The sequence below is a fragment of the Nomascus leucogenys genome, chromosome 5 (assembly GCF_006542625.1).
Source record: "Nomascus leucogenys isolate Asia chromosome 5, Asia_NLE_v1, whole genome shotgun sequence".
Lineage (NCBI taxonomy): Eukaryota > Metazoa > Chordata > Mammalia > Primates > Hylobatidae > Nomascus > Nomascus leucogenys.
The window spans coordinates 95,514,257-95,539,350 of NC_044385.1; the positions used below are offsets into that span (position 1 = coordinate 95,514,257).

Here is a 25,094-nt window from a genome sequence, read left to right on the forward strand (position 1 = left end):
TTTAAATTAATTTATTTTCCAATAAAATTTGTGGTTTGCTCCCCAAATATGCTATCCTCTCTTTCACATTTGTGTTTTTACACATTTCACTTTTTTGGCTGAAATGTAATTTTTCCTTTTATATTTGCCTAACTATTCTTCATAGTTCAGCTTATGCATCATTTCTTTTTGGAAATCATTCCTAATTATCTATTCTGACTTGAAACAATATGATCAGAGCACCCTTACTCATTGTAAGTATAACTCTTTATTTAAATTGTTCATTAACTAATCTGGACTTCCTACTCATGTGTAAAGTCCTTGAATACAATACCTTACTTATCTTTTTATTCTGAGTATTATAGTGTGCAGCAGTAGCATTTTACTGGTAGTTGAATGCAGGAATAACTTAACAAGTAAACATTCTTAGACAAATGTTCCTCATATTTAACTTGACTACTTCTACTAGTCTAAATTTCTTTAGTGTAATATTTATAATTCATATTATAATTAAAAATTAAGATAATTATAAAAATGTATAAAATAGAGATGGATATATCTGATTAAAAATAGACACTAAAGAAGATAGTAAAACAATTAGAGAGATTTAAAATGCAGCCAAGGATGAGGTTGCTATAAAATTTGCAGATATTTGTTATTATCAGACTGAAAATTTCATTCTAGACTTTTAAACCACAGAGGAAAACCTAGGCTAGTTATATAATCTACAATGTCCTTGGGCTAAAAACTGACCAATTACTCAGGAAGATAAAATTAATACTGTGACTCAGATCAAACTGATATATGTCTCAAGGTATATAAAAGGAAAACCGTTAGTATTCAAAACCAGTTTCTAGTTTAAAGGGCCAGTTTTCTAAAAGGTATGCTATAGGCCTTTAGCATCGTATGAAAGCACAATATAGAAAAAGAAATCATTTCTATTCAGTCCACAAATTCTTAACATCATTGCCAAATATAGTATCTTATATTCCTTAATAGAAAATTATCAAGATGGATAAGACATAGTTCTTGATTCTACAAGAGATATCTATGGATTTCAGAGAAATTGTGTTGAAGATTACTCATACATTTTGTGGTATAAAATTTTGCCTCTGGAAATGAGTAACAGGTTATGAAAAAGCTTGATTAGTGAATAAGAAACAAGGCACAAAATCTCTATAACTGAATAATTTTATGTGTAAGAGAATGTTTGCAACAAGTGTATAAAACTAGTGTTTGTATCTACTGTATATAATATTGAAGGCAGGTATTCCTTCTTTTTTTTTTTTTTTCTGAGATGGAGTCTCGCTCTGTCACTGAGGCTGGAGTACAGTGGTGCAATCTTGGCTTATCACAACCTCTGCCTCCCGAATTCAAGCAATTCTCCTGCCTCAGCCTCCCGAGTAGTTGGGACTACAGGCGCATGCCACCATACCCAGATTTTTTTTGTATTTTTAGTAGAGACAGGGTTTCACCGTGTTAGTCAGGATGGTCTCAATCTCCTGACCTCATGATCAGCCCACCTCGGCTTCCAAAGTGCTGGGATTACAGGTCTAAGCCACCACACCCGGCCAGTTATTCTTTCTTATTCTTCTTTTCTGCAACACCTGATGGGATTCCTAGCATTAAAAAATCTTCAATAAATGTTTATTTGAAAAAGTACATAATGCACTGAAAAGACACCAGGGAATACCTAACTTACGAATTCAAAAGGCCACAGAAGACCAAGTATATAATGAGGGTTTTCCTAAGTTTTACAATTTATAAATCAGAGTATATAAGATTGCATTCTGTTAAAAAAGGTCTTCCTTCCTTCCTTCCTTCCTTTTTTCCTTCCCTTCCTTCCCTCCTTTCTCCTCCCCTCCCCTCTCCTCTCCTCCTGTCCTCCCCTCTTCCCTCCTTTCCTTCCCTCTTCCCTCCTTTCCTTCCCTTTTTCCTTCTCTCCTTTCCTTTTACCTTCTTTCCTGTCCTTTTTCCTTTTCTTTCCCCCCCTTTTTTTTTATTTCTCTTTTTCTGGGATTACTAATGGTGTCTATAATATTTCTAACAGAAACTGATAAAATGAGAGAAAATGAATAATAATTCCAAAATATTCGAAATTGTAAACACATATGTCTATATCTTTATCAAATCTGCATTAGTAGTAAGAAATGTAACATTATTATGATTTTCTGTGCAGTCAATATTTATGCTGGAAGTAAAGATGGTAAAGCTATCTGCTCTAAAAACTTGTTTTATTTCCTATGCAAAATCTCCATTCCATTCCATCCCATCCCCTCCCCTCCCATCCTATCCCATCGTATTTATACTATTTTTTGAGACGGAGTCTTGCTGTTGCCCCAGGCTGGAGTGCAATGGTGCGATCTTGGCTCACTGCAACCTCCACCTCCCAGGTTCAAGCGATTCTCCGGCCACAGCCTCCTGAGTATTACTGACGCCCACCACCACACCCAACTAATTTTCGTATTTTTAGTAGAGACAGGGTTTCACCATGTTGGCCAGGCTTGTCTCTATCTATCTCCTGATCTCAGGTGATCTACCCGCCTCGGCCTTCCAAAGTGCTGGGATGACAGGCATGAGCCACTATGCCCGGCCATTTTTTCTATTTTATCAATCAGATATCCGTAAGTATAGAAAACTGTGTGTCAGTGTGTGTATTTGTGTATGGGATTTGAGTATGTGGATACAAGCATGCATTATTGAGAGACTTAACTTTTTATTTGCATCTCTAACTTACCTCCTTTTTGTTGTTTTCACTGTGTCATTATTTTTAAAATGTTTGATACCTTGTATTGAGTGGATATATTTAAATTTTGTTTCCTTGTGAAAACTTACAAAACTTTGAAGAGAGAATCCTTTTAAAGAAACATATTGTCTTGGTTGAGTAAGAAATGTGATTTCTTAAGTAAAAGAGACATGAAGAGGGCATACACATATGATATATTTAGAGAAATAGTGTCTGCACTAAGACAAGTGCTCAAGACAATGAAAGCTGACAGCCTAAAATTTGATTTTCTAGTCTAATGAGTTATATTACAAATATATACAAGGATTGTATTATGCTGATTTTTTTTCAGTCCATTCATTACTCGTTGTTATATATATGGTTTCTAAAAGCCAAGGAAAAGACTGATGATAAATTTCACTCTGAATTCTCTTTCTTCATATATATATATACACACACACACACACACACACACATTTATATATATTACATATATATTTAAGAAATATTATTTCAAGTACTTCATATTGTCTTGAAAATACTATTTCATATTTTAACATCACATTTCCCCCATGTGGTTTATGAAACCTCATTGATTCTGTTTCACTGCCACATAAGCATTTCTGGATACAAAGCGGCAGATTTCTCCGCTCCACCTTTGTCGCACCCCCTGATCTAACTGGAGCATCCCCAGATTGTAAGTTTCTTCCGGCATAATATAATGGACCAGAAGTGGAATCAGACTTCTTTTAAGCAATGAGGATGAGGGCAATTTTGTGATACGTTAGGACTGCCCAAATCTTTCTTTGCAGGGGGAGACAGTCCGTGTTTGCTTTTTGGCAGAGACCATATACTGACTGACTATGTGTCCCATAAGGTCAAGAACTCTGTGAATGTACAACAGTTTATCTTCTACCTTTCCTGAAAGGGAAAGGAGGTCTTTGAATCCTAACACTAGAATATGCTTTTTGAGATACTCCTTTTTTTCTTTGTTTTTGTCAAATATCAAGTTCATGAGAAGGAATTTTGAGGTTCATATTCTTGCTAAGATTGGCAGAACCCACAACGCATGAAAATGTCTTTTTGTTTCTTCATACTTGAGAAATAGCTTGACTAGGAAGTAAGTTGAAAACCTTTGCCTGTCAGAAGTTTGAAGTATGCTTTCATTATTTTCTAGCATCTAGGATTGATACTCAAAAGCCTGATACCAGTCTGATTCTCATTCCTTTTAGCTGACAGGAATTTCATTGCTGTTCATTCATGCTTGTTGTTCTCATTACCTTAGGTTTTGTTTTCTTTTCCCTCACTATGGGAGATATTGTAATCATCATTTTACCCATGATATTCTGAAATAGGATACAAAATTTGAAACACATAAAATCCTTTTTCTTTGTCACTCATTGTTTTTCTGATTGCTTTCTAGGAGAATCATTTTAGAAGTTCTGTGTTGTACTTTAGATTAATTTTCTCAAATTATTTTTTATTTTTCTTTCTGACTTTCACTTTACTTCTCTACTATAATGGCTATAAACAGGATATTAACTTTCTAATTATTGCTTTTTAATCTCATCTATTTTCCCATAATTTTAATATTTAGTCATTTTATTGATTTTAAAGAGATATCAATTTTATATTTTTCTAAAACTTTTATTCAATACTCAATTGCAGCAAACATTTTAAATTTGAAGAGAAATTTCTTACACTTTTCTCTCTTTTGATAACTTCTTGTTTTCAAGGGTGAATATCTTATGGCATCTACTTGGAGACACCAAATAAATTTGTGTTCTTTTTCTGTTTTAAGCTCTCTCTTGGAAGATGAATTATGTCTGGTTTTTAAGAAAATATAGTATTGGCTGGGGAGCCAAGATGGCCGAATAGGAAGAGCTCCAGTCTACAGCTCCCAGAGTGAGCGACGCAGAAGACGGGTGATTTCTGCATTTCCATCTGAGGTACCGGGTTCATCTCACTAGGGAGTGCCAGAGAGTGGGTGCAGGACAGTGGGTGCAGCGCACTGTGCATGAGCTGAAGCAGGGTGAGGCATTGCCTCACTCGGGAAGCGCAAGGGGTCAGGGAGTTCCCTTTCCTAGACAAAGAAAAGGGTGACAGATGGCACCTGGAAAATCAGGTCACGCCCACCCTAATACTGCGCTTTTTCAACAGGCTTAAAAAACGGCACACCAGGAGATTATATCCTGCACCTGGCTCAGAGGGTCCTACACCCATGGAGACTTGCTGATTGCTAGCACAGCAGTCTGAGATCAAACTGCAAGGCGGCAGCGAGGCTGTGGGAGGGGTGCCTGCCATTGCCCAGGCTTGCTTAGGTAAACAAAGCAGCTGGGAAGCTCGAACTTGGTGGAGCCCACCACAGCTCAAGGAGGCCTGCCTGCCTCTGTAGGCTCCACCTCTGGGGGCAGGGCACAGACAAATGAAAAGACAGCAGTAACCTCTGCAGACTTAAATGTCCCTGTCTGACAGCTTTGAAGAGAGTAGTGCTTCTCCCAGCACGCAGCTGGAGACCTGAGAATGGGCAGACTGCCTCCTCAAGTGGGTCCCTGACCCCCGAGCAGCCTAACTGGGAGGCACCCCCAAGTAGGGGCAGACTGACACCTCACACGGCCGGGTACTCCTCTGAGACAAAACTTCCAGAGGAACAATCAGGCAGCAGCCTTTGCGGTTCACCAAGATCCGCTGTTCTCCAGCCACCGCTGTTCTCCAGCCACTGCTGTTCTCCAGCCACTGCTGTAGATACCCAGGTAAACAGGGTCTGGAGTGGACCTCTAGCAAACTCCAACAGACCTGCAGCTGAGGGTCCTGACTGTTAGAAGGAAAACTAACAAACAGAAAGGACATCCACACCAAAAACCCTTCTATACGGCACCATCATCAAAGACCAAAAGTAGATAAAACCACAAAGATGGAGAAAAAACAGCAGAAACTCTAAAAAGCAGAGTGCCTCTCCTCCTCCAAAGGAACACAGCTCCTCACCAGCAATGGAACAAAGCTGGATGGAGAATGACTTTGACGAGTTGAGAGAAGAAGAAAGCTCCAGATGATCAAACTACTCCGAGCTACAGGAGGAAATTCAAACCAATGGCAAAGGAGTTAAAAACTGTGAAAAAAAAATTAGATGAATGGATAACTAGAATAACCAACACAGAGAAGTCCTTAAAGGAGCTGATGGAGCTGAAAGCCAAGGCTTGAGAACTACGTGAAGAATGCAGGAGCCTCAGGAGCCGATGTGATCAACTGGAAGAAAGGGTATCAGTGATGGAAGATGAAATGAAGTGAGAAGGGAAGTTTAGAGAAAAAAGAATAAAAAGAAATGAACAAAGCCTCCAAGAAATATGGGACTATGTGATAAGACCAAAGCTATGTCTGATTGATGTATCTGAAAGTGATGGGGAGAATGGAACCAAGTTGGAAAACACTCTGCAAGATATTATCCAGGAGAACTTCCCCAATCTAGCAAGGCAGGCCAACATTCAGATTCAGGAAATACAGAGAATGCCAAAAAGATACTCCTCGAGAACAGCAACCCCAAGACACATAATTGTCAGATTCACCAAAGTTGAAATGAAGGAAAAAATGTTAAGGGCAGCCAGAGAGAAAGGTTGGGTTACCCACAAAGGGAAGCCCATCAGACTAACAGCAGATCTCTCGGCAGAGAGAGTGGGGGCCAATATTCAACATTCTTAAAGAAAAGAATTTTCAACCCAAATTTCATATCCAGCCAAACTAAGCTTCATAAGTGAAGGAGAAATAAAATACCTTACAGACAAGCAAATGCTAAGAGATTTTGTCACCACCAGGCCTACCCTAAAAGAGCTCCTGAAGGAAGTGCTAAACACGGAAAGGAACAACCGGTACCAGCCACTGCAAAAACGTGCCAAAATGTAAAGACCATCGAGGCTAGGAAGAAACTGCATCAACTTACTTACGAGCAAAATAACCAGCTAACATCATAATGACAGGATCAAATTCACACACAACAATATTAACTTTAAATGTAAATGGGCTAAATGCTCCAATTAAAAGACACAGACTGGCAAATTGGATAAAGAGTCAAGACCCATCAGTGTGCTGTATTCAGGAAACCCATCTCACGTGCAGAGACACACATAGGCTCAAAATAAAGGGAAGGAGGAAGATCTACCAAGCAAATGGAAAACAAAAAAAGGCAGGGGTTGCAATCCTAGTCTCTGATAAAACAGACGTTATACCAACAAAGATCAAAAGAGACAAAGAAGGCCATTACATAATGGTAAAGGGATCAATTCAACAAGAAGAGCTAACTATCTTAAATATATATGCACCCAATACGGGAGCACCCAGATTCATAAAGCAAGTCCTTAGTGATCTACAAAGAGACTTAGACTCCCACATAATAATAATGGGAGACTTTAACACCCCACTGTCAATATTAGACAGATCAACGAGACAGAAAGTTAACAAGGATACCCAGGAATTGAACTCAGCTCTGCACCAAGCAGGCCTAATAGACATCTACAGAACTCTCCACCCAAAATCAACAGAATATATATTCTTCTCAGCACCACACCACACCTATTCCAAAATTGACCACGTAGTTGGAAGTAAAGCACTCCTCAGCAAATGTAAAAGAACAGAAATTATAACAAACTGTCTCTCAGACCACAGTGCAATCAAACTAGAACTCAGGATTAAGAAACTCACTCAAAACCGCTCAACTACATGGAAACTGAACAACCTGCTCCTGAATGACTATTGGGTACATAATGAAATGAAGGCAGAAATAAAGATGTTCTTTGAAACCAACGAGAACAAAGACACAACATACCAGAATCTCTGGGACACATTCAAAGCAGTGTGTAGAGGGAAATTTATAGCACTAAATGCCCACAAGAGAAAGCAGGAAAGATCCAAAATTGACACCCTAACATCACAATTAAAAGAACTAGAAAATCAAGAGCAAACACATTCAAAAGCTAGCAGAAGGCAAGAAATAACTAAAATTGGAGCAGAACTGAAGGAAATAATAGAGACACAAAGAAACCCTTCAAAAAAATTAATGAACCAGGAGCTGGTTTTTTGAAAAGATCAACAAAATTGATAGACTGCTAGCAAGACTAATAAAGAAGAAAGAGAAGAATCAAATAGACACAATAAAAAGTGATAAAGAGGATATCACCAACGATCCCACAGAAATACAAACTACCATCAGAGAATAGTACAAACACCTCTATGCAAATAAACTAGAAAATCTAGAAGAAATGGATAAATTCGACAATACACCTGCCCAAGACTGAACCAGGAAGAAGTTGAATCTCTGAATAGACCAATAACAGGCTCTGAAATTGTGGCAATAATCAATAGCTTACCAACCAAAAAAAGTCCAGGACCAGATGAATTCACAGCTGAATTCTACCAGAAGTACAAGGAGGAGCTGGTACCATTCCTTCTGAAACTATTCCAATCAATAGAAAAAGAGGGAATCCTCCCTAACTCATTTTATGAGGCCAGCATCATCCTGATACCAAAGCCTGGCAGAGACACAACCAAAAAAGAGAATTTTAGACCAATATCCTTGATGAACATTGATGCAAAAATCCTCAGTAAAATACTGGCAAACCAAATCCAGCAGCACATCAAAAAGCGTATCCACCATGATCAAGTGGGCTTCATCCCTGGGATGCAAGGCTGGTTCAACATATGCAAATCAGTAAATGTAATCCAGCATATAAACAGAACCAAAGACAAAAACCACATGTCAATAGATGCAGAAAAGGGCTTTGACAAAATTCAACAACACTTCATGCTAAAAACTCTCAATAAATTAGGTACTGATGGGACATACCTCAAAATAATAAGAGCTATCTATGACAGACCTACAGCCAATATCATACTGAATGGGCAAAAACTGGAAGCATTCCCTTTGAAAACTGGCACAAGTCAGGGATGCCCTCTCTCACCACTCCTATTCAACATAGTGTTGGAAGTTCTGGCCAGGGCAATCAGGCAGGAGAAGGAAATAAAGGGTATTCAATTAAGAAAAGAGGAAGTCAAATTGTCCCTGTTTGCACATGACATGATTGTATATCTAGAAAACTCCATCATCTCAGCCCAAAATCTCCTTAAGCTGATTGATAAGCAACTTCAGCAAAGTCTCAGGATACAAAATCAATGTACAAAAATCACAAGTATTCTTATACACCAATAACAGACAAACAAACAGAGAGCCAAATCATGAGTGAACTCCCATTCACAATTGCTTCAAAGAGAATAAAATACCTAGGAATCCAACTTACAAGGGATGTGAAGGACCTCTTCAAGGAGAACTACAAACCACTGCTCAATGAAATAAAACAAGATACAAACAAATGGAAGAACATTCCGTGCTCATGGGTAGGAAGAATCAATATTGTGAAAATGGCCATACTGCCCAAGGTAATTTATAGATTCAATGCCATCCCCACCAAGCTACCAATGCCTTTCTTCACAGAATTGGAAAAAACTAATTTAAAGTTCATATGGAACCAAAAAAGAGCCTGCATTGCCAAGTCAATCCTAAGCCAAAAGAACAAAGTTGGAGGCATCACGCTACCTGACTTCAAACTATACTACAAGACTACAGTAACCAAAACAGCATGGTACTGGTACCAAACCAGAGATATAGATCACTGGAACACAACAGAGTCCTCAGAAATAATCCTGCATATCTACAACCATGTGATCTTTGACAAACATGGCAAAAACAAGAAATGGGGAAAGGATTCCCTATTTAATAAATGGTGCTGGGAAAACTGGCTAGCCATGTGTACAAAGCTGAAACTGGATCCTTTCCTTACACCTTATACAAAAATTAATTCAAGATGGATTAAAGACTTACCTGTTAGACCTAAAACCATAAAAACCCTAGAAGAAAACCTAGGCAATACCATTCAGGACATAGGCATGGGCAAGGACTTCATGTCTAAAACACCAAAAGCAATGGCAACAAAAGCCAAAATTGACAAATAGGATCTAATTAAACTAAAGAGCTTCTGCACAGCAAAAGAAACTACCATCAGAGTGAACAGGCAACCTACAGAATGGGAGAAAATTTTTGCAACCTACTCATCTGACAAAGGGCTAATATCCAGAATCTACAATGAACTCAAACAAATTGACAAGAAAAAAAACAACCCCATCAAAAAGTGGGCAAACGATATGAACAGACACTTCTCAAAAGAAGACATTTATACAGCCAAAAAACACACGAAAACATGCTCATCATCACTGGCCATCAGAGAAATGCAAATCAAAACCACAATGAGATACCATCTCACACCAGTTAGAATGGCCATCATTAAAAAGTCAGGAAACAACAGGTGCTGGAGAGGATGTGGAGAAATAGGAACACTTTTACACTGTTGGTGGGACTGTAAACTAAACTAGTTCAACCATTGTGGAAGTCAGTGTGGCCATTCCTCAGGGATCTAGAACTAGAAATACCATTTGACCCAGCCATCCCATTACTGGGTATATACCCAAAGGATTATAAATCAATCATGCTGCTGTAAAGACACATGCACACGTATGTTTACAGCGGCACTATTCACAATAGCAAAGACCTGGAACCATCCGAAATGTGTAACAACGATAGACTGGATTAAGAAAATGTGGCACATATACGCCATGGAATACTATGCAGCCATAAAAAATGAAGAGTTCATGTCATTTGTATGGTCATGAGTGAAACTGGAAACCATCATTCTCAGCAAACTATTGCAAGGACGAAAAACCAAACACTGCATGTTCTCACTCATAGGTGGGAACTGAACAATGAGAACACATGGACACAGGAAGGGGAACATCACACTTCGGGGACTGTTTTGGGGTGGGGGGAGGGGGGAGGGACAGCATTAGGACATATACCTAATGCTAAATGATGAGTTATTGGGTGTAGCATACCAACATGGCACATGGATACATATGTAACAAACCCGCACATTGGGCACATGTACCCTAAAACTTAAAGTATAATAATAATAAAAAAAAGAAAATATAGTATTTATGTATATCTTAACTCATAGCCTAGGAATCTTGATAGATGGTATATAAATAATAAATATTAAGCAATAAATACTTGGAGCTCCAAGTACATAGAAGTGATGAACAAAATGAAGATTTTAGAAAGACTTGATCAGAGATCAGCCTATAAGACAGGTAATCTTTAAATTGCAGAATACAGGGGACCTTTTTCTCATTTATTAGTTATAAACTCTATTATTCTAATGATATTACAATGGCTATTAGAAAAATGACAGTCATAGTTCTAGCACTGTTTTCCTCTTTTTGCCTCTCAGGAGAATTCAGAAGAAAAAGATAAACACTTGACTCCACAGTACTCTATCTATCTATCTTATCTATCCATCTATCTGTCTGTCTGTCTGTCTACTTATTTACTTACTTACATATCCATCTGTCTATATCTATGCCTATATTAAAATCTGTATCTATCCTCTAAATTTAAAATACTTTGATTAAATCATTCCATGAATTTATTCCACAGGAATCTTTAGGATTGATCGTCTATGCTATCAATTTCACTCAAGACGTTGAATTTCAGAATTTTTTTTAAATTAATTTTTAAAATTGTTTTACATGTCTGTCTTTTATTTTGTATGGGTACGTTGACAGAATAAGTCTTATTTAATAAATTAAAAATATAAAAAATCAAAATATTACATTATTATTATTACTTACTTATTTTTTTGGCAGTAGCATGTTAGAAAAAATATGACTATTGAGTCAAGGAATCTGAGATTAAACCCAAAGTTTTCCTTGTAAAGTGATGTAAAATAGGGAAAGTTAGTTGACTACTTCTTTCATCACTTTTTGTACAATTAAAATGACATAAACAGTATTTGTATTATAGGGTAGTTGTGAGAATTTAATCAGTTAACAAATAAATAGTAGAACGAACAAATGACCATTTTTTCCCTCTACTGTCCTAATATCTGATCATTCTTACTTTGGAAACATATATACACATCAGTGTTCTTGGAAAGCAAGGCTTGCTATTTCTCTACTGATGACAATAAGTTGAGCTACTTCTGTTTCCTCACCTTGAAAACGTAAGGCCAATAGTGTGCTTCCAACAAGAGACTTTAAATCTGGAATGACCAAAGCAAAGAAGGAAAGAAAGATTTTGTTTTGTATTTGTTTTGCGTTGTCAATGGTTGAAGCAACATTAAGTTTGGAAGAGAATGTAACTTAGAGCTACCTAATACATCTAGAGTAGGTAGAGGCAGAGACGCCAGCTGAAGCATCCAGCATCTTTCCATAGAAATGTCTTTGTCCTCACCAGGCATTCACCGAGATGTAACTGTGGTCTCTATTTAACTATCAAGCTTCTTTTGGTTTTAGCCAGTTGTGACACATTTGGTCAATTTTCTAAGCTAACCATTATGTTTTCAAAAGATTCCTGTTATTTATGCATCACTTAGTTTATCGTTGCTGTACCCATATGAAAACAACCTCTTATAGTGACATTGTCAGGAATTGCATGAATAACAACCTTCAAATATCTACTAATAATAAGAACACTGGCAAAAATATTAAAATCAAACTCTGGAAACTAAAAATAAGGCTGGGAACAATATAGGAAGCATGTATTCAAGAAAAACAATGAAATCTAGAGAACAGTGAGGTTTAAATATGCTTATTTTTATCTCCTTCTCTGTAATGTTGTGGTTGCCACCAATCCTCTACAAAATATTTCACAAAACTTAATATGAGAAAACATTTCCCAGTTCATCCATGATGCCAATATTACCTTGATACCTAAACCAGACAGAGACGTGATAACTCTAGACCAGTATCTCTTGTGAATATAGATATGAAATCTTCCACAAAATACTAACAAATAAAATACAGCAAAATATAAAAAGGGTTCTACACTGTGACTAAGTGTAATGTATTTGAAAAAGACAATGTGTATTAACACCTGAAAATTATTAATTTAATATACTCTACTAATTGAAAAAAGACAAAAATCACATGCATATTTCAATAGATAGATACAGGAAAATCCAATACCTTTTTCATGATAAAAACATTCATTGAACTAGGGGCCGGGCAAGGTGGCTCACGCCTGTAATCCCAGCATTTTGGGAGGCCAAGGCAGGTGGATCACCTGAGGTCAGGAGTTCAAGACCAGCCTGGTCAACATGGGGAAATCCCATTTCTAAACGCAAAAACAACAGCAAGAACAAATAAAACATTCATTGAACTAGGAATATAAGGGACCTTTCTTAGCCTGATAAAAACATCTCTTTATTTTAAAAAAAGGAGAAACATATTTAATAGTGAAAGTCACTTGTATAGTGAGTGCTGGAGGGTCAAGCCAGTGCCATGGGGGAAGCATACACACACAGACACACACACACACACACATAAAAAAGAAAAAATAATAAATACAAAGAAATATATTAATCTATTAAATATGTTCAGCCAGATTTCAGGATACAAGTTAAATATACAAATACAAACTGTATTTCTATCCACTAGCAATAAAAAATCTGAAAATGAGATGAAGAAAACAATCACATTGATAATAATATCAAAATAAATTATTTAGGAATAAATTTAGCAAAATAGGTACAAGACTAGGGACCTAACTCAACAGAATGACATCTCATATACAGGATTGGAAGATTTTTTTTTTTTTTTTTATGTGGCAATACTCACAAATTGATCTGGAGATTCAATGCAGTCAATATTTAAATCCCAGGTACCAATTTGTAGAAATTGATAAGCTGATCTTTTTAAAAAAAAATATGGAAATACAAGGGATCCAGAATATCCAAAAATTCTTAAAATAAAAACCAAAGACAGTGTGATCACACTACATGATTTTAAAAACTACTACAAAGCTTCAGTAAACAAGAAAATGTGGGAATGGCATAAAGATATACACATAGACTAATGTAATAGAATTGAAAAATACAAAAATAAACCCTCACAGTTATGGCCAATTGATTTTTGACAAGGGTGCCAAGAATTCAATGGGAAAGAAAGGTCCTTTCAACAAAAGAAGCTAGGACAACGTGCAAAAGAATGAAGTAGAACTGCTATATCATGACAAATACAAAATTAACTCAAAGCGCAGATGATATTTCTTAATTTAAGATCTTAAATGTTTGAAATCTAAAACTTTAAAAAGACAACATAGGCATAAATCTTCATGAACATAGATTAGAAAATAATTTCTTAGATATATCAATAAAACCACAAGCAAAATAAATAAATAGTATTTCATGAAGTTAATAACTTCCGTGCTTCAAAAGGCACTATTAAGAAAATTGCAGAGTGTCAGGAAAAATAGCAAATGCATGCTGGGCTTAATACCTAGGTGATGGGTTGATAGGCACAGCAAATCGCCATGGCACATGTTTACCTATGTAACAAACCTGCACACCCTACACATGTACTCCAGAACTTAAAACTAAAAAAAAATAAAATTCATAGAATGGGAGAAAATATTTAAAATTCTTAGTCTGATAGAGGCCTTCTAACCAGAGTATCAAAATGTAAAAGGAACACTTATAACTCAACAATAAAAAGAAAAATAACCCAAGACAAGAATGGGAAAATATTTCAATAGAGCTTTCTTCAAAGAAGGTATACAAAAAAGATTCTCAAAAATAATTAGAAATGAGAAACTAGAGAAATGCTTATAAACCCACAATGAGATACTACTTCAAATATACTGGGATTATTTAAATAAAATCACAATTTTCGGCAAAAATGTGAAGAAACTGGTACCCTTATACATTGCTGGTGTGAATAGAAAATGGTGCAGCCACCTTGGAAAACAGTTTTGCAGTTTCCCCAAAAGTGAAACCAAGAATTAACCACAGGACTCAATAATCCCACACCTAGATATATACCAAAAACAATTGAAAACATGTGTTCAAACAAAAAGGCATATATAGTAGAAGTCATAACAGCCAAACTACAGAAACAACCCAAATGTCCTTCTATTGATGATGTATTAACAAATGTGGTAAAGCTTAATAATGGAATATTGTTCATCCATAAAAGGAATGAAATATTGATATACACTACCTGGAATTGACTTTAAAACATTGTGCTACATGAAAGAAGCCATACACAAAAGGCCAGAAATCATATAATTATTTTTACATGAAATATTCAGAATGAGCAAATCCACAGAGATAAAAAGCAGATTAATTGCTGCTAAGGAAAGACTGGGTTATTAAGACTGACAATGTGTTGGGTATAGGATTTCTTTTCAGGATGACAAAAATGTTTTGGAATTTGCTAGTGGTGATGTCTGCTCATCTCAGTATATTCAAACACACTGATTTCTGTACTTTAAAATATAATTAACTTTATGATATGTGAACCAAACTAAAAGCAGAAACAACCCCTACCATATATTTAACATATAAGATATTGGATAGCATATAAAAAATCCATAATAAACAATCAGTTATGCTTTACCAATTTCTCCTCAAAACACTTAACTGAAATAGTGCATTGTAGTAATGTCTTATTCAATTTTATACGATATAAAATATCATGAAAAAAGATAATATATAGAATTATATGCTTAAAGACTTAAGTGATAAAATAAAAATTCATAGCATATTGAGAAAAGTGTGGTCTTAATTTGTTTAATTCCCTGGGCAGATCTTTGCTCCCTTGATGTCACAGAATTTAAATGAATATAATTTTTATATGTTACTTTATCCAGCAGAATGATCATTTATTGATAGCCGTGAAACATTTTAAACCACGTAGTTTTAGCAACTACAGAACTCAGGTGACTTTCTTATAAAATCATGTAAGATTTTTTTTTTTTACGTAAATCAAAGAGAAAAAAGCTGGATAAGTCAAAATACATTTTGAGGTTTCACTTTTTTCAATTTTTAAAATTTTACTTTAGACTCTAGCTTCTTTTCACTTGAATGTATAATATGTTATTATATATTCAATTTTGTAAAACCTCTGCATACTACACATAGATACAAATTCATGGTGTGGCAAATAAAATGATACATTTTAGTTTCTGAACAAGTAGAAAACTAGCACAAACTGTTGGTTTCACACTCAAACCCAATCCTGCCGATTATACTGAAGAGAGAGTAATCGTATATATTTGAGAGCCTAACATCATTTGTGACATTCTGAGTGAGACAAAAATTTAGAGCACTGCCTTGAGAGAATATCTGGGAGGAAAACTTGTTATGTTCTTTTTTACTACCCCATATTGTTCCCTTAGGAAGAGTTACTGCATGTTTCATATCGCTGAAGTGATGATACGTCAGTGTCGGTGCAGAACTTGCCAGAATTGGATTGTTAACATCACAATGCCATCAGAGCCCAGCTTGAATGAGGAATTTTGAATAGCAGAGGCAAACAGACTTGCTGGTCAGGAATATTACCTTCTCATTTAAGCTACGAGCTCTAAGGTTAAGGCATCCTCAGATAAGAAAGAACATCTTAAGAAGATTTATGTGCAAATGGAAGTAAACAGATGCAACGCCTGAGGCCTACATACCAGGGATAACAGCAAATAGGTTGAGCGAAGTCAGCTTACAGGGTTAGGGCTTCATGCCCAGCTGTAATTCCCCCAGCTACTCCTGATTGTTTTAGTAAGATACAAAAACATATCATATGCCTTAGCCCTTCATACAGTTACCCAAAATATCTGATACTGGCCACATGAGTACTCAGATAAAAGAATTATGTATTTCAGAGGCCGCAACTACCATTAACCAGCATTAGAAGAGAAAGAGAAAGAAACAGAGGGTTAAGAAATGGTGGGAGAGAGGAATAGAAAGAAGAACAGGAAAGAAACAGTAGGAAAAAAAAAGAGAAAAAGGATGAACAACAGAGAAAGAGGAGAGAGAGCTAAAAAAAAAAAGAGCTGAGGGAAGGAGAGAGAAGGAAGATGAATCTACAATAAAGAAGAGTTAAAGAAGCAGGTAGGAATTTGAAATAGGAACAGTACGTAGCCTAACAGAGATAAGGGAGAATATGAAAACCACTAAGAAGAAAAAAGCAATTATAATGAATTACCAATTAGGGATACCAAGAATGTAAAAAACAAATTTAATTGACATTAAGATACCAATACATGAAATATATACCATGATGCACACAGATTAAGAACAATACAGAAGGCTGAATATTAAAGTTATCTATCAGGAAAGGATAAAGACAAAAATATAAAATAAAACTTAATAATATGATAGATTAAGGAATATCAACATCTATGCAATGAAAATCCCTGGAAGACGAAAGAAGGTTAAATCAAAGGCTGAAACTTTACATTAGAAGATCAGCAATCTTAGGCCAAGGATGTTTATTGTATTTGAGTATGATACATAATACCGAACTTCCTATGATTCAACTGACCATAAAGGAATATGACTGATTATAAAGGAAGCACTCTGCCTCATCAGGGGAACACAGATATCTTGTGCCCCCATCAATCTGGCTTCAACTGACTGAATCTTTTATACTGGCATGTAAATCAAAGGCAGTCTTCTACCAGGGCATTGTCAGCCATCTTTCCTTCTCTCTTTCTTTCCTTTTCTCCCTCTTCCCCCATCAATATGTGTATATTTAATTTCTTTAAATTTTACTTTGGATTGATGGTGGAGTAGACATGAATGCAAAATACAGTGCTGGGAACATGAACATTGAACAAGTATTAATTTTGCTTACCTGTGAATGTCTAAATCTGTGGATTTGCAATTAAACTCTGTTATCTGTCTAATATGTATATTCTAAATACAGGAAAGGAAGCACTTAGTCAATTTGCTGGCATATTTTAGATCTTCAAAAAAATGTAATTTGTACTTCTCCTTACAATCTTCATAAGACAAAGTGTAAATTCAAGAACTGTTAGTCTTTATTCAATTGCTCTTTATAATATGTATATAGGACTTTACAATTTACAAAATGATTTCATAGTGATTTTAATTATTATATTTTTGTCTACTTAATAACCTTGAATTGGTGGCAAATCACGAAACGAAGGCTGAGTTTAAATGCTGGCCCCAAATCATGCAAATAGAAAGTGATAAATTCAAGATGCACATCGAGATCTGAATCCAGGTATAGTTCTCTCTAGTTCCTGGTTACCCCATAGCAGGGAACAGATAAATCCTATCACAATGACTTATGGTGCCAGCGAATGTGTTGCTCTTTCTCTAAACCTTTATTGTCCAGATTTTTCAAGGTGGAATCAATTAGGTGCAAAGACGTAGATGTGCTTATTCAATAATGTGAGAGAAAGCTACCTTAAGTTTCACTCAACCCACATGAACTGTTTTTCCTTCTGGGTTGCACTACTTCAGCCTTTCCATGGTACTTCATTTTTCCATATTCAACTGTACATATCGTATGATCTTTGAGGACAGCTTGAGGTCTACTTTGAGGATGGCTTGGAGTCTACTCTTTTAGAGAACTTTAATATGTATCTCAACAGTTTAAATTAAGATTAGTAAACACAGGAAGATGTCAAGAAATTTAAGTAAAAATTATGCTTCAAATAAGCCCATAATTTACTTAATGATAATGATAATTGATGACATTGTCATAGTTTGGATGTTTGTCCCCCCAAAACTCATGTTGAAATTTGATCTCCAGTGTCGGAGGTGGGGTCTACTGGGAGATGTTTGGACCATGGGAGCAGATTGCTCATGAGTGGCTTGGTGCTGTCCTCATGGTAATGAGGTCTTGTTCTATTAGTTCCCTCAAGAGCTAGTTGTTAAAAAGAGCCTGACACCTGCTCCCGTCTCTCTTGCTTCCTGTGTAACCATGTGATCTCTGAATGCATGGCCTCCCTTTGCCTTCTGTCATGAGTGGAAACTTTGAAACTTTCACTAAAGGCCCAATATTCCAGCTGGAAGAACAGTGAGCCAAGAAACTTTTCTATGTTAATTACCCAGGTTCAGGTATTCCTTTATCACAACACAAATTTACTAAGACAGGCATCTATAATATATTTTACCATATAGTTACATTATCACTAACATGTTTCTAAAAGTAATACCAATAAAGTAAGAGATCTTACCTAGACCATGTCTATGTGTTGACATTGGTGGTAAGACAGTCCATGTCTTGGTTTTGGGATTGTAACATTCAACCGTGTTCAATGTCTTTAAGCCATCTCGACCTCCAATTACGAAGAGTTTGTCATCAATAACAGCCACACCAAACTGCAACCTTCTGCCGTTCATCATCCCTGCCTGGATCCACAGATTTGTTCTCAGATCATACTTCTCTATAGTTGTAGCTCCTGATAAAACATAAAATCAAAAAGTCACCAATTGCTATAAATCCAACAAACAGCCTGCCAAAGCAGGGTACAAATGAGGATGTGAAAACACTCTTGTCATATTCATTTTTTTTTTAAAAGAAAAAGTGGCAGAAAAACAAAAGGAGTAGTAATTCAACTACTTTATTTTCTCTTCTTGGGAGACATGAATGATCAAAATAGACACAAATGTTCATCTTGTTTGAATTACATAATGGTCTCATGCTAAACTATTGAGTCTATAGAAACATTGGTGAGCATGACCCAGTTCTTTCAGTGGATTTTACAACTTCCCTCTATCACCTTTGTCATTTAAAAATGTAGCATAATACCAGCTTGAAAAATATTTATGAAAGCCCTTTTAAGTAATTAAGCTATGCATGTTATTTGGATAATTTCTGAAAGTTAGTTCAATAAACTATTACCATATTTTTCTTTAAATTTGTCATACACCTTAAATAACTGAAGGTTTTAAAAGTCAGTTGTAAGATATATAAGCAAATATTTGCTATGCTTTTTAAACCAGCTTTTAAAAAATAATCTGGGGAATAGCTTAGGCCGGGCACAATGGCTCACGCCTGTAATCCCAGCACTTTGGTAGGCCAAGACGGGCGGATCACAAGGTCAGGAGATCGAGACCATCCTGGCTAATTAACAGTGAAACCCCGTCTCTACTAAAAATAAAAAAAAAAAAAAATTAGCCGGGCATGGTGGCAGGCGCCTGTAGTCCCAGCTACTCAGGAGGCTGAGGCAGGAGAATGGCATGAACCCGGGAGGCGAAGCTTGCAGTGAGCCGAGATCACGCCACTGCACTCCAGCCTGGGCGACAGAGCGAGACTCCATCTCAAAAAAAAAAAAAAAAAACAAAAATTCTGGGGAATAGCTTAATAGAATTTTATAAAATGATCCTCTATCCTGAACAATCCTGTTAGAATCTCTAAATAATGTAGCTTATATTTCTTAAAAGCTTTTTACATAAGTTTGAGAAATGCAATAACTCTGACTAATAAAATAGAAATTGAAAGAAGAAGCTAAATTGCTGGTGAGATTTGTTTTAATGGGTTTAATTACCCAATTCTCATTAAAAATGCCTGTGTAGAACAAGCTCGCAAATGTTTATATGATATAAGCTAACAGACACTGATCTTGATGTAGTGTTTGACTTAATGCTCAGACTCACCTTCACCAATGTTACACCTTCAATCATGAAACATTTCTACAAAGCAAATTAACATTCTTGTGTACTTTCACTTAAGCACTGATGATCTATTTTACTTGTAATAAAAGTTTGCAAATCTAGGGAATATATTCCTCTGGGGACTCATTTACTCTTTAGAACCTAACTAGTAATGAACTAAATGAACATAAACACTTTCATAACAGAAGTTTTGCTAATTAAAGTAGAAATGATACAATTTATGCTCAATTTTTACTTAAAGGTAATAGCAATAATTAGATATGTCAAATCTGCTTTCTGATATTGCTAAAAATATAGGTTCATTCCAATATATAACTAATTTTGAACTATTAGGAAATTATTGTTATTGTTAGGATAAAAATAAATTGCAATGTTCACAAAAGTTATTCAATACTGTTCATTAACATGTATAATATTTTAAACAAATGTATTTATTTTATATTTTAATATATTTATTATATTGGATATTGAATGTTTTATTCATTTGCCTTCAAATCAAAATTCTAAAGCAAACTACATAGTTGAATAACTTCAAAGTCATCTGGATTCTGAAAGTTTGATAACTTTTATATTATATGAATGCATAACTAAAAATTAAGAGTTATACACAGGTGGCCTGGTGCGTGGCTCACGCCTGTAATCCCAGCACTTTGGGAGGACGAGGAAGGTGAATCATCTGAGGTCAGGAGATTGAGACCAGCCTGGCCTCAAACTCTGTTGAAGCCCCATCTCTACTAAAAATACAAAAAATTAAAAAAAAAAATAGCCGGGCATGGTGGCTCATGCCTGTAGTCTCAGCTACTCAGGAGGCTAAGGCAAGAGAATCTGTTGAACTGGGAGGCAGAGGTTGCAGTGAGTCCAGCCTGTGCAACAGAGTAAGACTCAGTTGCATAAAGAAAAAAAAAATGGTTTACACAGGTATCTGTCTCTTGTGACTATTTGACGGACGATGGCAGAAGAAAGTAATCTAATCCTAATTAACACAATCTCATTAGGCTCATATTTTCTGGTATGAGTGGACAAGGAAGAAAGTATTTGAACAACTGTACTTCCCACAGACTCCAAAGCCTTGCTCAAAACCTTTGCAGGGAATTTGAGGTCCAGTTACCTTCCTCAGAGGAAATAGTTAGGAGTGAGTGAAATTAAGACTTCTGAGCAAGCAAAGGGGTTGCAATTCAAAAAAGAAAAGTCAGGAATTGATTTGGATTTCAAAGCCTCATTCAAATAAGCTAGGTAAGTCTTAAATCTCAATACGTGACAGGATTTTTAACCGTCACAGTTTTTCCTGTAACTTCAGTCTTCAGAAGTGACCTACTCACCTATCCTAGTAGCTACAGCAGAAATAGGAGCTCATTTCCATCTTCATTATTCAAATTAGAGTTTATATTAACTTACTATGGCTACTGTTAAAAATATTTCCAATTTAGTGACAAATAACACAGATATGTTATCCTACAGTTCAGGAGGTCAGAAATTTGGAATGGTTCTTTCTGCACTAAAATCAAAATGTTGCCAGGGCTCCGTTCCTTTCTGGAGGCTCCAGGAGAAAATCAGTTCTCTTGCCTTTTCTATCTTCTAGAACAGGTGTCCCCAACTTCCAGGATGTGGACCAGTAGTGGTCCGTGGTCTGTTGGGAACCAGGACGCACAGCTGGAGGTGAGCAGCACCCTGAGCTTCACCTTCTGTCAGACCAGCCACGGCATTAGATTCTCATAGGAGCGCAAACCCTATCGTGAACTGTGCATGGGAGGGATCTAGGTTGCTCATACCGTATGAGAATCTAATGCCTGATGACCTGAGGTGGAACAGTTTCACCCTGAAACCAACCTCCACTCCCCGACTCCGTCCATGGAAAAATATTCTTCCACCAAACTAGTCCCTGGTGCCCCAAAGGTTGGGGACTACTATTCTAGAGGCCACCACATTTCTTGTTGCTCCATCTTCTATCCCCAAAGTCAGCAACATTGCATTTCTCTGACATTGACCCTTGTGATTACAATGGGCTCATACCAGTTTAATCAGACATAATGTAGAATAATCTGTTTATGTTAAATTCAGCTGCTTAACAACTTTAATTCCTTTACAAGCTTTATCCCACTCCTTCTGTGTAACATAACATATTCACAGGTTCCAGGGTTTAGGATATGGACATTTTTCTGGGTGGTGGGGAGGTGCATTATTCAGCTTACCTCAGAAACCAAGGCCTATTTATACACCAGTCTTCAATCTTGCTTAGTTATACAAAGTTAAGCGACACAAAATGAAAAAGGATATTTTATGTTTGTAGAGCTTACTCATATAAGCCAATACAATTGTTTTTCTTATTCAAATGTCAGCAGGTATTGTAAATGTTTTATCTTCTTTTTAAGAATAATAAAATTAAGGTATGCTTTCTCTTTTTTAAGGAAAATTATTAATAATAATATCCTTTATGGAATTTCCTCACCAATGTACTTTATTAGCTGTCTGTCTAAGCCACCTAATTCTATAATTATTATTAATTTATCAGTTTGTGAGTTCTGTTGTTTTCTTTTGTTTATAATACTGTATGTCTTCTAAACATGATATATTTATGTGCAATTTTATAAACTTGATAATTTATTACAGACTATATGTTAGTTAAGAGATAGGTGTGTAGCATTTGTAGTAATAACAAATTTTGACACTGAGTTACTAGAAATAATTCCTACAATGCCCATTGATTATTTTCTTTTTTTATTTTTATTATTTTTTTATTTTACTTTAAGTTCTGGGATACATGAAAGAACATGCAGGTTTATTACATAGGTGTACCTGTGCCTTGGTGGTTTGCTGCACCCATCAACCCGTTATCTAGGTTTTAAGCCCCACATGCATTAAGTATTTGTCCCCTTGCCCCCCTACTCCCTGACAGGCCCTGGGTGTGTGATGTTCCCCTCCCTGTGTCCATGTGTTCTCATTGTTCAACTCCCACTTATGAGTGAGAACACGCAGTGTTTGATTTTCTGTTCCTGTGTTAGTTTGCTGAGAATGATGGTTTCCAGCTTCATCCATGTCTCTGCAAAGGACATGAACTCATTCCTTTTTATGGCTGCATAGTATTCCATGGTGTATATGTGCCCCATTTTCTTTATCCAGTCTATCATTGGTAAGTATTTGGGTTGGTTCCAAATCTTTGCTATTGTAAACAGCACTGCAAAAAACATACGTATCCATGTGTCTTTATAGTGAAATGATTTATAATCCTTTGGGTATATACCCCAGAACTCCCACTATTGAGTGAGATTCTCAAAGTGGGGGGGATAAGGGAGGAAACCATCCCTTATATTGTCTTATGCCCAATTTCTGCCTCCATAGGAAAAAGAAGTAAAAACTAAAAGGCAGAAATGAAATCCACAAGCAGACAGCCTGGCGTCACACCCTGGGCCTGGTAGTTAAAGATCGACCCCTGACCTAATCGGTTATGTTATCTATAGATTACAGACATTGTATAGAAAAGCACTGTGAAAATCCCTGTCCTGTTTTGTTCCGATCTAATTACCAGTGCATGCAGCCCCCAGTCACGTACCCCCTGCTTGCTCAATCGATCACGACCCTCTCACATGCACCCCCTTAGAGTTGTGAGCCCATAAACAGGACAGGAATTGCTCACTCAGGGAGCTCAGCTCTTGAGACAGGAGTCTTGCCGATGCTCCCAGCTGAATAAACTGCTTCCTTCTTTAACTCAGTGTCTGAGGGGTTTTGTCTGTGGCTTGTCCTGCTACATTTCTTGTTTCCTACAATGTCCATTGATTATTTTCTATAAAAAGTATTTATAAGGCTGGTCTGAGTGCAATTGTGTTTACAACTAATCGATCATAACCAATTACAGATTTCTTTGTTCATTCTCCATTCCCACTGCTTCACTCGACTAGCCCTAAACAGAAGTATTCATATAACCAAGAGAATTCATGATACATATATTATTAAGAGCTACTTGACACTTTAGGGATATTTTAATTGAAATATTATTCTTAAATAAATATTGAGTAAAGGTGTTTTGTGTAGGGAGTTTTAAATAAGATATTAATAAATAATATTTAGTGAATATTTCCTTTGCTCTAAGAGCTTTACCTACATTACTACATTTCATTTTATAAAAGCCTGATGAGATACATATTATTATTGTGTCAGTTTTACATAATAAAAAACAAATTACAGAAAACTTTAATTACTTGCACAGCATCTCTCAGTTAACACCTGGTACACCCACAATATTGACCTGGCTCTAGACCCCACTCTGAGAAACCCTTCTTTTTATGACTTCATCCCACATGTAAAAAGAGTTAATTGCAATTAATATATGCAGTGGGTAGAATTTTAAAAATTTCCCTTCCTGAGATTGCATGACCTATTTTCCAGAACCTGTGCCTACATTGAAATATCAGCCCATGAACTGCTACACTATATAGCATTGTTGACTTTACAATGGGAATAATATCTCGCTGGCCCTGATGACGTGATCCCTTGAAAGTGAGAGATTTTTTTCAGGCTAGTGGTAGAAGGGGAAGGAGAGCTTTCTCCAGTTAGTGGCAGAAGGGAAAATCAGAGAGTTTGAAGCATGAGCAGGACTTGACTTACTGTTCCTGGCTTGAAGATGGGTCATATAAGAAGGAATGCAAGTGGTCTCTAGAAGCTGAGAGTGATTCTGACCTGACAACCAGCAAGAAAACAGTACCTCAGTTCTACAACCACAAGGAATACATTTTGTTAACAATCAAAATAAATTTGGAAAAGCTCCAGATAAGAGTATAGCCTAGGTAACACCTTGATTTCAGCCTTTTGTGACCTTGAGCAGAGAATTCAGACATGCCATCCCAGGCTTCGAACCTACAGAACTCTGAGGTAATAGATGG

The 25,094-nt window shown here is 36.4% G+C and overlaps 1 protein-coding gene across 2 annotated transcripts in view; it reads right to left on the minus strand.

Moving 5' to 3' along the window:
• Positions 1-25,094, minus strand: part of KLHL1 (kelch like family member 1) — a 415,568-nt gene that overhangs the window by 78,997 nt on the left and 311,477 nt on the right. For both annotated transcript variants that reach the window (XM_003257428.3, XM_003257427.3), the window contains one exon: positions 18,780-19,004. In XM_003257428.3, coding sequence (XP_003257476.1) covers positions 18,780-19,004 — 225 coding nt within the window. The remainder of the gene's footprint in view (positions 1-18,779; positions 19,005-25,094) is intronic.